We start from the raw sequence: 15,508 nt of genomic DNA on the forward strand, positions 1-15,508 counted from the left end.
AAGGTGTTAAAAACAATGAAGAAAAAGGTTTGACAGCTCAATTTGTCCTTGCAGCAAACAGGTGATGGCCGTTTGCCTGCACCTGCAGACCGCTGCAGCTCTCCTGGAGCCACAATTGATCACTGTGCAATGCAATCACTGTGGGGAGCCATACTACACACTTTAGTGCTTTCAGTTTCTCTTTTTCACCGTAATTCCAGTTGAAAACTAACATAAATAAACTGGATTTCTTAACCTTTATGTATTGTCCTTCAACTAAATGAACAGAGGATGCTGAAGAATTAATTTAATACCTGTTTAGATGATTAAATCACCCTTTTCTTGCCAGTACTTCTACTGTACTATTTGTTTTCTGCTAGAAATTGAGCGTGCAGATAGAGAAATGTGTGACATTTTGCACAAAACTGCACAAATTTGTATATATTTGAATTAACTCATGATCCGGCATTAAACAGGAGGGGAAACTCTGTTGGTCAGCACTGTGGCAAACTCCAGGTGAGAAAGTGACTGAATAATTAAGAGGAAGCCTCTCCAAACCGTTCAGGAAAGAAGCAGAGCATTCAAACTTGAGGATTGCTGCTGTGAAAATAACTCAGTTTGACTGTGTGAGAATTCGTCCCCTCCCTAAATCGCACACACATAAGTAATGAAGTCACCCAGACTCATTTAAAGCATATCGATACTCTTGTCATGTCACAACCCAGCAGCAGTGACTCACCACCTACTTAACTTTGGGGTCGCAAACTCTGGCTGCAAAACAAACCATATTGAAAAACGATCTCTCCTTGTTTGCCAAATCGCCTTGGATTCTCATCGATTTTTTTGCGAGACGTTTGCTGTTGACTGATCAAGTGGAGATTAAACGCCTCACTGAGTGGCACAGCTACTCGTTGTCTCCACTCCCATCTCTCTGTGGCTCTCCTCTGGCCCTTCAATTTCTCCAGCTCTCTTCACCAAAAACCAGTTATCATCACACAAACAAATCCCTGAGAGTGTGATAAGTAGGGATAGGACACACACAAAGTGTCTCTCAGAGTACTGAACACAATGATAGGGCAGAATTAAGACCTATATCGAACTCTGTTTTTATTTCTTTGTCTGCTTCCCTTGCAAGAGTTTTTGACCTTACCAACACAGTCTTTGTGTGTGTGTGTGTGTGTGTGTGCATCCATCCTTTCCAGCCCTCTGCTATTACCACTAACTACTCCAGGCCACAGTAGTTCAGGTATTGATTTTCCTCCTTGTTCGTTCTGTTTTTCTGTCCCCTCCAAACCACTCCCTTGAGAGGGTGTGTGAGTGTGCATGCTCTCGTACATTTTATCTTTCTGTCTGCGGGCCAATTTCAGTTTTAGAGTGTTTTCTGGTTAGATGCGAAAGTGCATTTTCTTTTTAACCGGCGCCTACTTTGTGCAATAACAATAAAGTTAATCGTGAGTCCATTTATTTCGACGGGGGTCCTCACAAGAAAAGAAATACAAATGTGTTTGTTTGAATCCACCCTTACGACTCCCATCTGTTGCACTGCTTACAACAACAACAAAAACACACTTTTAGTCACTTGTCTTAATTAAGCTTTTAGCAAACGAATCAGGGAAAATTTATTTTATAGTGACTTAATATTTAAAGATGCATAAATATCTTTTTACACATCATTGTAAAGCTTTTATTATAATCCATCTACCAGTCCCATCTTCATGACATTGGCGACAACAGAATTTGACTTTTTTCCTTGAACACTAGGATAGGGCAAATTCTGAATGCCTCATATGCCCTTATAAATATAACTTTATATTGATCTGATGTGCTTGATAGTGTCATCATAAAGAGCACAAAAGAGCTTTAATTTGATAATAATATGAATAACAACAATTACAAGATTTATTATAAGAATAAACTTAACTTGTGAAGTGTGTGTTATGACTTCAGTAATCACCTCAATATATGTGTATGCAGTCAGTGGGCACAAGTTAAAATAAGATGTTAAATTAAGTTAAAATGGCATAGAGATGATAAACTGCAGTAGGTGTGTTACATGTTTATGAGGAAGAGAAAAGAGAGAGTAAAAAAATTAGTAAGAGGGGGTGGAAGTGGGGTAGATAGACAGACATGGACCAACAGACGAAGACAGACATGGATGATGCAGGTATAGGAGGCCAATTGGACACCTTCTGTGTTGGTCTGTGAAAAAGAAATGGACGCTAAATAACTTTAATGACACAAAATGTCCAGAAGATGGTGTTAGAGGACTGTGTTAAAATGTCTTCTTCGGTGCAGTCATCGTCATGATGTTGAACACAGCAAATGTATTATAAATATCATTTAGTTTTTCTCTAAGATGTATTATTAAAAGTCTCACCCTCTCTTCCTCAAAGTTATTAGATGGTGAAGGTTAATTTTATTTCCTATTGTTTGATTTTACTCTAAGTGCTGGTCCATTCTATCCACTTATTATTCACTTCAATCCAATTTTCCATTCACACCCAAGCAAAACGTATTGTATAATATGCAGTATATACAGTTATACCTATTATAACAATAGCAGCCTATTATCGTCACCCTGTTAAAATAGTTTTGCAGGAAACACAAAAAACCTCACCAAAAGTGTAACATATGACATTTATTGATCATTTCACTCAAAAAGGATGTAACAAAGGATGGCTATTGGCATAGTAATAACACTGTGTGTAAATGATGTAACTTAAGAGAAATAAATGACTTAGGCAATTTTTTGAACATGCCTTTGTGACTTAAGCAAGATATGGTAACACTTTATTTTGAAGGTGTCTACATAAGCCTGTCAGAAACATGACATGACAAGTATCATGAGCATTAATGTTACTTCAAAGTGTCACTAATGTTCATGACACATCCCATGTCATGTTTATGACAAGCTCATGTCATTCTTATGTAGACACCTTAGAGTAAAGTGTTACCAATATTAGTGTCAACAATAAAACACTGATAAACTACTAAACTGATAACTAAACAATCTCCTGTTGTGTTTTGTTTAAATTAATAAAATAAAAAAATAAAAAACAATCCCCCTCTAGCTCTTCTTTGCTGGGTTCTTCTCTGAAGCCTATGGATGTGGCAAATTGTCAAAAAGTGATGATCTTAAAGGGGTAAAATCACATGATCCGATCAACTGAGGATGTAGGCAATTTTACCATAGGTGGCCGGCGTCATGAGGAGATGGTTTAGGCAAAAAAAAACAAAAAAAACAAAACAATTTTGACAAAAAATGACTTAGGCGATTATTTTAACAGTGTGATGTTATGGTACTCTTAAATATAGTACTGTTGGTGTCCTCTGGGGGGCAGTAAATGGCCTAAGAATCTGCAATGCAGCATAAATAAAACGTAGAAGAAGACGCTTCGCTCAATGGAGGGAACTTTGACGGCTCCTTTATTGTAAACGCACGGTTTTCTTAATGTTTTGAGTTAAAATAGCATATTACCGTCGTTTTTCGAGCGTCAAACTATTTCACAAGGCATAACGAAAGGTCTGTGTCAACCCACTGTCACTGTCATAGCGTTTTAACGGTAAACGTCACAGATAACAGACATAATTAAGCTAACGTCAGTTAATAACGTTACACAACGCAAAAACACACCGACAATAACGTAACGTTAGACTTGAATTCAACACAGTTTAAGACATCACAGTCATTTAACGCCATCGTTATAAAATATGGCACTGAATTTAGGACTTTAACAGAATTAGTTTAAATATACATTGTTTGTCTGCAGTGAAAGTTAATGATAGTTAACTAGCTATAGCAAAATGTGCAACCGACCATTACTAACGTTGAACGCTAACTGTTGAATTATAAACGTTGGGCATTTGCTAATACAACTTAACGTTACATCTTATTATACTGTTTGTATGCCGAGATGAAAATGGTTTGATTATTGTTGAACAATTTCTTTAAAGCGCTTAATTCGGTCTGCTAGATAGACGTGTTGTCTTTGCTACTAAATTCACAGCTTTATAAATCGTCAGACTGTTAAAATAATCGCCTAAGTCATTTTTTGTCTTTTTGTCTTTTTTTTTTTGCCTAAATCATCTCCTCATGACGCCAGCCACCAATGGTAAAATCACATACATTCTCAGTTTATCAGATCATGTGATTTTACCTCTTTAAGATAATGGCCTATGTCAAGTGTGAGACTTAAGCGGATTTAATTATGCCTAAATCAAAATAAAATGTGACTTAGGCAAGATATGGTAGAACTTTATTTTGAAGGTGGCTACACAAGACTGACATGAGTGTGTCATGAACATTAGTGACACTTTGAAGTAACATTAATGCTCATGATACTTGTCATGTCATGTTTCTGACAGGCTTGTGTGACTCTTACTGGGGATTTCCACCGGACGCGTTACTGCAGCAGCACGTCTCCACAGCGTTTTTGCTGCGTCTTGTCAATTCACACCGGACGCGTTACTGCAGCAGCACGTCAGTTTAGCGAGCCGGCCGTATACACGCGAGATAACGAGATCACGCGATAATCCTGACCATACGGGAGACCGCAAGCTCCCGTGATAAACTTTAAACTCTATTTATACAGTCTATGGATAAACTGTGTGTATAAAGTAAACAACAACAACAAAAACCAACTTACTTTGCTTCTCCGAGGTGAAAGATATGTTGATCTGACCATCTATCCTTATAAAAACAATATATTATGTCATAAATGATTGTATGATGTTCCACTTCAACAATTAGTCTCTTGTCTTCCGTGTCGCCGATCCTCTGAGACCCTTTGATTGATTGATTGCCGATCTGGTGCCCCGGTCATAACATAACGTTGATGTGAAGTAGTTTTAGGCTGCATGAACTGCGTATTGTGTTTTATTTTGAAAGGGGCGGAAGTGTTTTACGCTGAATCTGAGTCGGACTTCCTGTCTGGTGCGATCTGCTCTGTTTAAATTCACGCGAGTTGGCAGCGTCTCGCAGAGAAATAGAAGTCCTACCTAATGCTCGCGTAGAGACGATGACGCGACGCTGCAGTAACGTTACGCTACGCGCCCGGTGGAAATGCTCTCATTGATTAGATTGTTACCTATTTGCAACGTCATACGCGACGCTGACGTTACGCTGCAGTAACGCGCCCGGTGGAAATCAGGCTTTATGTAGACACCTTCAAAATAAAGTGTTACCATATCTTGCTTAAGTCACAAAGGCATGTTCAAAAAATTGCCTAAGTCATTTATTTCTCTTAAGTTACAAAATGTACACACAGTGTTTTTACTATGCCTATAGCCATCCTTTGTTACATCCTTTTTGAGTGACATGATCAATAAATGTCATATGTTACACTTTTGGTCAGGTTTTTGTGTTTGTTGAAAAACTTGAAAAAATGAGTTAGGTGATTATTTTAACAGTGACGAAATTGAGTTCAGAGCACTGAAAAAGGAATAGCGATAAATTCTAGCTAACGTTACATGACAGTTTATTCTTGCAATACGTTGTTACTCAGAGCAACATGTAACACAATGAGACACACCGTTTATCCAGTTTATAAAGCACTTATGCCTTTCTATTCAATACACGTGCATGCTTGTGAAATGTTTGACTGAGAATATGATGAAAAGAAACTACTTTGCTTTGTATACTCTGTTGTTTCACTCACTAATTATTGCTGTATTCATCCTCTTTGCTTTGTTTTAGGAAAGCCATGAGTGGAGAGGAATCCCAGAGAGGCTCATGGAGGGTTGGAAGTGGAGGATGGAGAGGAGGAGGAGGAGGTAGTAGTAGTGGATGGAGAGGAGGAGGCAGCAGTGGCAGTAGTAGTGGATGTAGAGGAAGAGGCAGCAGTAGTAGTGGATGGAGAGGAGGAGGCGGCAGTAGTAGTGGATGGAGAGGAGGAGGCAGCAGTAGTAGTGGATGGAGAGGAGGAGGCAGCAGCAGCAGTAGTAGTGGATGGAGAGGAGGAGGCGGCAGTAGTAGTGGATGGAGAGGAGGCGGCAGCAGCAGTAGTAGTGGATGGAGAGGAGGAGGCGGCAGTAGTAGTGGATGGAGAGGAGGAGGCGGCAGTAGTAGTGGATGGAGAGGAGGGGGTGGATGGAGGAGTAGACCATGGAGAGGAGGGAGAGGTTCAACAGGAGGATCAGGAAACCATACCTTCAGCAGTCAAATAGGTGAGTATAATTAGCTTTTCTCTATTACATATCCAGCAGTAAACTTTTTAGGGGGAAAATGAATTGCTGTATTATTTGCTGGCATCTTCATTAGCAAAGTGCACTTGTTAAAATAGTGTAATGTGTGAGAAAAACATAATTAAGCAAAACACAAATGTAGCATTAGCATCCAATGTTGCTACACCATTTTATCTAATGAAATACATGAAAAGTTGCAACAACATGTGTCATAATTTACAATCCTAACTGCCTTCTACTGCCTTTTCAGTCCTTTGTCAGACTACTCTGGATATATCGTGCCCGTACAGAGGATGGACACACTACTTCACAGAAGGTGTGTGTGTGTTTATAGCTCTGTTTCCCGTAATGTTAAAGCATGCTATAGATGCAAAATGGTTTTGATGTTGTTTTTTTTCTGTCTTTATATGTCTTTTTATATGCAGGGTTCATAGAGAGCTCACCCAGTGTGGAGAAGATCAAAGTGTTTGAGAAGTATTTCACTTCAAAGATTCAACTGTATGACAAGGTCGGTCTATGTATCTCACTGTTTAATGAACTGACTTTTAGTGTTATATTTGTTTCAATGGAGTCAGTGTATCCATGACATGATCTTTTTTTCTCTTTAGGCAGGGGGAAAAACCTTTTTCAATCGAAATGTTTCTACTTTTTTTCCTGATTTATACATGATTTATACATCAGCTAAAAGGCAAATTCTTGTGTGTTTGTGCACAGGATGAGATCGAACGTCAAGGCAGTGTTTTGGTGGATTATGCAGACTTGACTGGAAACAAAACCGTTCTTGAAGCGCTTCCCGATCTGATCACAGAGCTGAAGGAGCAGCCAGAGCTGATGCTCAAGTGTTTGGGAGTGGCCATTCACCAGGTACATGTTCACAGTCACTACTACACACACATATGTTGTCATCTGCAAGTTATAACCTCTTAGAACGTACACATATCATGTATCTGCAAAGTTATTAAATACTCTAAGGTTTGTTTGGGTTACATCACAGGCACCTGCACAAATAGCATTCAGTAACTAAAATACTATTATTTACCATAAATACTGGATATAAATAAACCAGTTTCTTTTTGTTTCCCTTGTAAACATCATATCCAAAATTGACAAGAGCTGTGATAAGCTTCATAACCAGGATACTCATGTCCATGTAAACACATTCATAGTTACTTTGCATAGATTATTAAGTACTCAAAACCTTTTAATAAATTGATATTAAATGTGAAATTGTACTCTGGAAATTAATTCTTGTCATTCTTGTTATTTTTCACATGTCTGTCAATATTGGCAATTCTATTTTTTTAGGTGTTGACAATAGATTTGCAGAAACAAGCTGCCGAGCTGCAAGGGGAAGAGCTTCCTGTCGCTGCACCAATCATCAACATCCCTCACATCAGCGCAAGGTAGTGCACACAAAGAATCAGCTGTTTGCCCTAATTTAACTGAAATCACAACTGCAAGACATGAATTAAGATTAATTTATTTAAAATCATCCACAGGCTGTATAACTATGAACCATTGACTGCGTTGCGGACGTTGCGTGCCAGTGTGTTTGGACGACTGGTCTGTGTGAGGGGAACAGTGGTCAGAGTGAGCAGCATCAGACCTCTGTGTACCAGGATGGCCTTCAGGTGCCAGGGCTACTCACACACACAGTCTCTGCCACTGCAGCATGGGAAATACACTACACCCACCAAGGTATTCACACACACATTTTTCCTACAATATCTTTTCTTTGCTCTAATGTTTTCACATATTAAAGTAATAATGTATACATACATACAATTTCCCGACAGCATACACATGCAACCATCTTTGACACCATTACTTAGAAATACAGGTTTATTTTGCCTTTTAATGTGTGTGTATGTATGCGTGTTCTTAATCACCTAGTGTATCCAGCCTGACTGCCGCAGTCGTTCCTTCACCCCTGTTCGGAGTTCGCCTCTTACTCACACTGTAGACTGGCAGATCATCAAGTAAGTACATCATGTGCCTGTGTATACTATTGAATGATCAGCTGTTAAAAACTGTGGCAGAACATTGTTGATTAAAATGCTTCATATTAGCTGTTTCTCTGATCAAAAAGAGTGAGTAGGAAAGACATTGATTGCATTACTGGATTCGTTGTTCGATTTGCACAATGTACTTTATCTCCAATGGCACAAAATGTATTACTAATACTACTTCTCGACTGAAAAGTGGAATATAATATATTAACATATTCTAATGCAAAAAAGCTGTGAATCTTCACTCCTGAGTCACCATTTACATACTTCAGTTGTAATTAGTGTATTTGTGCTACTTCAGGGTGCAGGAGTTGATGAGTGGCGAGCAGAGGGAGACTGGGCGAATCCCACGGACTGTGGAGTGTCACCTGACCTCCGACCTCTGTGACAGCTGCGTCCCTGGAGACACGGTCACTGTCACAGGGATAGTTAGAGTCACCAACGATGGTATGAACACACACTCATTCTTACCAGGGTGGGAGATTTAATTTGGAGTAAGCTTTTGTAATTTTTTAGTAGGTAACATATATATTTGTATATATGCTGCCACTTTCAGCCTATATTTAAGTGCCATAATTCTCGTAGGGGGAAACGACGAAGAATTTCTCTCCTGTCTTAGAAAACAAAACACTCACAAAACACACTCTTATTTTATGTATGCAGGTACTTCTCGGGGAAATAAGGACCAATGTATGTTCCTCCTCTACCTTGAAGCCACTTCAGTCAGCAATTCTAAAGGTACTGAAGCAAGTGTGTTTAGACTTTGCAAAGCAGTTTTATGTTTGTTATTTAATGAAGCAATAAGTTGTTATTTCGTCTTTATTTACAGGTCAGCAGTCCAAGTCTGGTCAGGGGTCGCTTGAAGATCGTTCTGGAGGGGAGGAGTTCAGTCTGAAGGAATTATATGCCATCCAGGAGATCCAGTCACAGCCTGACCTGCTGAGACTTATAGTACAGTAAGATATCCATTACTTACAATTAGGGCTGGGACTCGATTAAAAAAATTAATCTAATTAATAAGAGGCTTTGTAATTAATTAATCTATAATAATCGCATATAAATATTTGACCTGAGAACAGTGAGATGTAATTTTTTTCACATGGATTTTTAGTTTACCATCGAATAATGACTAAATACATAAGCTTAAGCAAAAATATTGTTTATTTTTTTTCAAGTCCAACAGACCAGTGCAATTTTTGCCATTAAGTGTAGCAATAGCATATTTAGAAATATAGTACATTACATAAACTATAATACCTTGGTTTTTTAAGTAAAACACAATCCATGCTAGCTACCACACTAGCTGCTAGCTGCTATATGTTTTGCATTGAAGTGATACTTGAGGCTCGATGTGCTGCGGTGATTTGTGAATTCCTTGTTGCATATCTTGCTCACAACCATGCTCTTATCGACACTTCCATCCGTTTGTTTTTTGTAACAAAATTTCCCATCCACGGGGCCAACCAAAGCGGTCTCATCAGCTTCTCCGTTCATGTTCACTGTGGTTTGTTGTTGTCTGAACTCATGAACGCTAGTTGGTGCTCCAGTATATTCGGTCCGCCTGAAACTCAAAAATAAGTGCGATTAAAATGCGTACATTTTTTAAAGTCCCGGCCCTACTTACAATATGACATGTTTTAGGCGGTTATTAAATATCAACTTGTAGTTTTTAAAAATTGTGATTATTTGTGTTGGAAAAATGTGGGACAATTTTGATTATTTTAAACATGACAGAAAAACAAATCTTGCAGGTGTGTAAACACATTTGTCTGTTTATTTTTACGTTTCAAGTGTGACAATTCAGAGATGAGCCTGCAAGCCCAAAGTATGTCACAAAAGTGTCCTGAAATGGTAATTGTCTCAAGCATTAACCCTTCCGGTGTAGTTAAAGCTAACACACTTGCTTCTGACACTACCTTAGGGTGAACGTGACATTTTTTTCCCTGTTTGTCTGAAGGATCTTGGAAATAGAAAATAAAAAAAGACTTTTGCTTAGTGTTATGTTCGAGGCATTTCAGCCACGCAGGGATGCTACTGTGTGTGAGTAGACTTTAAGTCCTCTTTAGTGCTGTTAACTCATACAAACACTCTGATCTTCTTTTCTTTCAGGTCTTTGTGTCCTGCCATCTATGGCCACTTAGTGAGTTGAGCAACTGCACTGCACTTCTGACAACATTAAGAACACCAACAGTATTTTCATAGGGATCCCTTATTAAAGGGATACTTGTGATTTGGTTGAATACAGCAATGTCATTCACACCCGGTGTAAACAGGGCATTTTCTGTCATCTTAAATTTGTCAAAAATGATAAAAGTTTTATATAACATTCTGTGTTCTTGTGTGCCCCAAGCTGGTGAAAGCTGCTCTAGTGTTGGCGTTGTTTGGAGGCAGACAGAAACACACAGGCAAGAACAGCGTCCCTGTAAGAGGAGACCCACACATATTGATGGTGGGAGACCCTGGGCTGGGAAAGAGTCAGATGCTGCAGGTAAACACACCAGAAAAAACACGTTGATGGAGCAGTAATATCTGCTTTAGATTTGTAAAACACAGTCAACAATGTTATTTTTTTACTCTTATGCAAAGGTTGTAATATGTGTTTACTTTTTGAAGCTGTGGTATCTGAACCAGTTTCAGTGTGTAAATGTAACTTGTTTGCTCTGTGTGTAGGCAGTGTGTAATGTGGCTCCCAGAGGAATCTATGTATGTGGCAACAGCACAAGCACCACAGGTATATTGTCTTTAACTACTCTCCATAAATTATTCAGGTTGTGACTATTCTCTGGACAGTCTTTCAAATGCATTTTAACATAATCGAGTTGCGATTTCAATATTTTATGTTTATTGTTTTTAGGGCTAACAGTGAGCTTATCCCGAGACTCAGGAACAGGGGATTATGCTCTAGAGGCAGGAGCCTTGGTGCTGGCTGACCAAGGTGGGAAAGACATACATAATAAATATAATAATAATACATAGTATATATTGATTTATTATGGTTGTCTTGAAGTCCTGTACCAGTAACAAATATTTGTTTGAAGGTTGTGCCCGACTCTTTTGACCGCCGACAGAAAATACCAGCTGTAATGTCTTGAATCTTCTGAAAAATACTTGCGCAGTGCAGCACTATCTCTTTCCTGAGGTTTTAAATAACCCTCAAGTGTCAGGTGAACTTCTAAACTCAATTAAAAAAACAAAAAAAAACAAAGCCTTGAAGTGAAACTTGAGGAATCAACACAATTAGATATCCATGTTTTCCACACAGTGTTGGATCTCACTGCCTGTTGGGGCGGCTAGTATGCAAAACTCAAAAAAAAAAACATTGACTTATTCTCTTTCTCTGTCTGTTGTCTTTAGGCATGTGCTGCATTGATGAGTTTGATAAGTTGGGCAGCCAGCAGCAGGCTCTGCTCGAAGCCATGGAGCAGCAGTCTGTGAGTCTGGCTAAAGCTGGAATAGTTTCCTCTCTGCCTGCCAGAACGTCAGTCGTAGCTGCTGCGAACCCCATTGGAGGGCATTACAACAGAGGCAAGACTGTTTCTGAAAATCTGAAGTAAGTTAGCTCAAAAATCAGGCAATCAATTCACTGGGGTTTACAGCAACTGCTGGAGTGCATTACTGTATATCTGTGTAAATATACAAGTGGCTTACTTGTATTTACAATTGTGCCTTGTCTTTAGAATGGGCTCAGCGCTTCTCTCTCGATTCGACGTTGTCTTCCTCCTTCTGGACATCCCAGATGAGTCACATGACCGCCATCTGTCAGAACACGTCATGGCAAACAGGGCCGGGAGAGGCAAAACCAGCAGCGCCACTGTTACCAGGGCCAACTGTGGTTTAGAGACCTCCATCCTGCTAGAACACTCAGACCTGCCGCTGTCTGAACGTTTGCAGGTAAAACAAAAAGGAAAAGCCGAGGAGTGCAGTAATATCTGTCAAAAATCTTCACATTGATGCAATATATGTTTATTTGTGTCAAGATCCCTGCAGGTGAAACTGTAGACCCCATTCCAGTATGTTTGCTAAGGAAGTATATCAGCTACGCCCGCCAGTACGTCCATCCCTCGCTCTCTCCTGAAGCAGCAAATACACTTCAGGACTTTTACCTGTCACTGCGATCTCAGTCACACTCTGCTGATTCTACACCCATCACCACACGACAGCTCGAGTCTTTAATCAGACTGACTGAGGTAGGATTCTGTATGTTTGGTGTGTTTAGGACAGTAACCCATTAGCACTTAGCAACTTCTTCTACTTTTGTGGTTAACTGTGTTTTTGTGCAGTCAAGAGCCAGGTTGGATCTCAGGGAGACGGCTACCAAGAGTGATGCTGAAGATGTGGTGGAGATCATGAAACACAGGTGACACAATGGGAGTTTTTATTAGAGTAGCAAACAACAAAAGACAGACAAAAAAACAGCAAAATGCCCATCACAATGCCCTTAAAGCCCAGATGCTGTTAAAAGGTAATATATTTAGTTAAATTAAGACCCAAAAAAAGCAGGAAATCCCCCCTCATTTAACTCAAACCAGGAAATATTTGGCATTTTTACAAAAAAAACTGCCAAATGTTTAACTACAACATCATTTAGCAGACATTTTTATCCAAAGCAATTCAATTATCAACTTGTCATCTAGTTGTTTTATTGTCAATCAATTAATAGACCAACTTGCAGCTTTCATGTGTATGTGGCACTTCTAAAGAGACAAGACTTCTTTGCAGTATAATAAATAGAATTTGTTTTTAAATCCAGTGCACATAGCAGTACACCTTGCAGAACTGATAACTGTTTTTTTTCTAAATTGTGAAGCCTTGTGGGATTTACATGAACTAACCTTAGATGTATTTTTCACTCTCTCTCTCCTTCTGTGTGTCTTTGTGATTTTGTGTTTCAGTCTGGCTGACACATATTCAGATGGTCTTGGCAATCTGGATTTTGAGCGCTCTCAGCTTGGAGCAGGCATGAGTCAGCGCAGTGCTGCAAAACGACTGGTCAACGCACTCCACTTGCATGCTCAGAGGACCAATCAGAAGCAGTTCGACCTACAGACGCTTCGATCTGTGGCTGAAAGAATGAAAATCAAGGTGAAACTCAAATACACATGCACTCGATAAAAACAATACCCAAGAATTTCATCCATTAAAGGCACAAATGCCAAATTCCATCGGTGAGATATAATCTGTGACTGGGATTTTCATCTCAGTTAAATTAGCAAACGAAGGAGAACCCAAGCAGTGCCCCAGTTCCACTCATATTGCGCTTATTTAAAAAATAGTCTTCAACTTGCTAAGGATAAAATTAAAAGTTAAGACACCAACACATTATTCAAGATTTTTAATGTCGGGTCACTGAACAAACCCTAAAGAAATGAGAAAAATAAAATGAATTACTGATAGATTAAAGATGGTAAGTTGCAACCAATTGGTAAGTCAGCACCTTGCATGGTGGCTCGGCCACCATGGATGTATGAATGATATGATGTGTGTGTGAATGGATGAATGAGAAGCAAATTTTAAAGTGCTTTTTCCAGTAATGTATAATGTTGCTGTAAAAATGTTGTTCATTTACGGTTTAATAGAAAGATGAGATTTCTGTGGGTTGAAATATCTCTTTGTAGAATAGAAACATTCTCAGTAATAGAAGCCACAAGTTAGTGTTGAATACATGCAGTAAAACCTGATGTTGCACTAAATAATCATTCTATGCATGCTGGATGATTCATTTTCAGTCATTGGTTTATTCCTTCCAGGTGATGGATTTTGAAGGTCTGGTGAGTTCCCTGAATGAACAAGGTTTCCTGCTGAAGAAAGGACCCAAGCTGTACCAGCTGCAGACTGTCTGATCACTAACAACTACACCATAGTATGTACCTGCTCCTTCCTGCAAAACACTATAAGGTCAGTGTTTGGGATAACTTAACATCGTCTCTTTGTACAGAGAATGAAAAACTTTTGGTGTGGAACCCATTATCCAGACCACTTTCACCAAACCAACACCTGACAGACTACTGAATAACCTTTTGAAGAGACTGTAATAACCACAACAACTGACAAAGACGGGACAGATCATCCAACTACTGAAAAATCACACAGAGCATCTCTCCACTGGACCTTAAAGCAACCACAGCTTCCCACATGAGCACAAACTTCCTGCTAAAAAGAGGAAGTGACACCATTACACATCTCTGTTGAAATAGTCACTTATTTACACACAAAAAGCTTCAAACTAAACATGGCATAATGTTATATGGCTGTGCCTGCATTGCATCACTTAAGTAGGATTTAAACATTACTCAGGCTTTAAGAAATGTAATTAAGTGCATCACCTCTTCAGTGGTGTCACAGATACTTTTATGTTAAAGATATAAAACCTTTTGAAAACTTTATAAACACTTATAGTCAGGTACGCTTTCACTGTACATGTATTTTACAGTACATGGTGATTTGTCAAACAGCTTTCATACCTGAATTTGTTAAGCAAGGTCGGTCTGATAATGCACTGATAATAAATAGTAATGCATATAAATTGGATGAATACTTTATAGGGGAGTATATTTTTTCACTACTGAGAGTTGTTTTTTATTTTACTTTGTTCATAAAGACTTCTATGAATATGGTGAAAAGGCCACTATTACTTATTTTATACATCAAATGACATTTGTATAAATTAATTCATGTTATTTTAACAGTTGCTTCCAGTGATGCAGCTTGTCCTCACTTTGCAGAGCAGTCTCTGCGGTTCCGCTGCACGTGGCACCAAGCTGCTATATATAGGTCTACACAGTGAACTTTCATCCACTGAGGTTAACTGTCACCAACAACACCAAAATATTACAGAACAAACTTCACAATATAAGTATCGAAACATTTAAAATCAGCAAAAGCTGAAACAGGAAGCTTGATATTACCTTCCCTACCCAAAATGCAGACCTGTTTTGATGTGGTATTTAGCTGGAAGTATATTCTTCTCAGATTGACTTCATCATCATCCTCAAGTATCCAGTATTGGTCGGGCTATAATCTAAAAAGCTGCATCATGTACTTCTTTTTCTGTCCTTATGCTTTCTCAAATGTTCTGTATCGTCTACTATTTCTGTTTTCATTTTGTTCCATATGCACTTTATACGTTTTTTTTTTTTTTTTAAATTGTGAATAAATAATTTTATTTTCTTATAAATCTTTTTCTTAAAGATTTCCTAATGTATTGTCATATCAAAGCTATTTGATATAGTGCCTTTATTTCTTTTGCTGATATTTAGAAATCTGAGTTGTCAAAATCACAAAATATTTGATTTTCAAAATAAAAGCTTTGTTAACGACAGCGTTATTAGCGATTTTAC

The 15,508-nt window shown here is 38.6% G+C and overlaps 1 protein-coding gene across 2 annotated transcripts; it reads left to right on the forward strand.

Annotated features, from left to right (window-relative positions):
• Positions 1–3,075: 3,075 nt before the first annotated feature.
• Positions 3,076–15,489, forward strand: mcm8 (minichromosome maintenance 8 homologous recombination repair factor). Of its 2 annotated transcripts, XM_059359256.1 has the most exons (22): positions 3,076–3,502; positions 5,675–6,144; positions 6,413–6,478; positions 6,588–6,670; positions 6,877–7,026; positions 7,468–7,565; positions 7,662–7,860; positions 8,056–8,141; positions 8,473–8,618; positions 8,835–8,909; positions 9,001–9,127; positions 10,281–10,311; positions 10,522–10,659; positions 10,842–10,902; positions 11,026–11,106; positions 11,526–11,721; positions 11,849–12,062; positions 12,149–12,358; positions 12,452–12,528; positions 13,064–13,253; positions 13,919–14,031; positions 14,107–15,489. In XM_059359256.1, exons 2-21 carry the CDS (start codon positions 5,682–5,684, stop codon positions 14,009–14,011), a joined length of 2,784 nt encoding a protein of 927 aa, XP_059215239.1. In that variant the 5' UTR covers positions 3,076–3,502; positions 5,675–5,681; the 3' UTR covers positions 14,012–14,031; positions 14,107–15,489. The 2 variants fall into 2 exon arrangements, with proteins under 2 accessions (XP_059215239.1, XP_059215238.1); XM_059359255.1 differs by having other exon boundaries at positions 13,919–15,489.
• The last annotated feature ends 19 nt before the right edge of the window (positions 15,490–15,508 follow it).

This window comes from Centropristis striata, chromosome 20, assembly GCF_030273125.1.
Source record: "Centropristis striata isolate RG_2023a ecotype Rhode Island chromosome 20, C.striata_1.0, whole genome shotgun sequence".
Lineage (NCBI taxonomy): Eukaryota > Metazoa > Chordata > Actinopteri > Perciformes > Serranidae > Centropristis > Centropristis striata.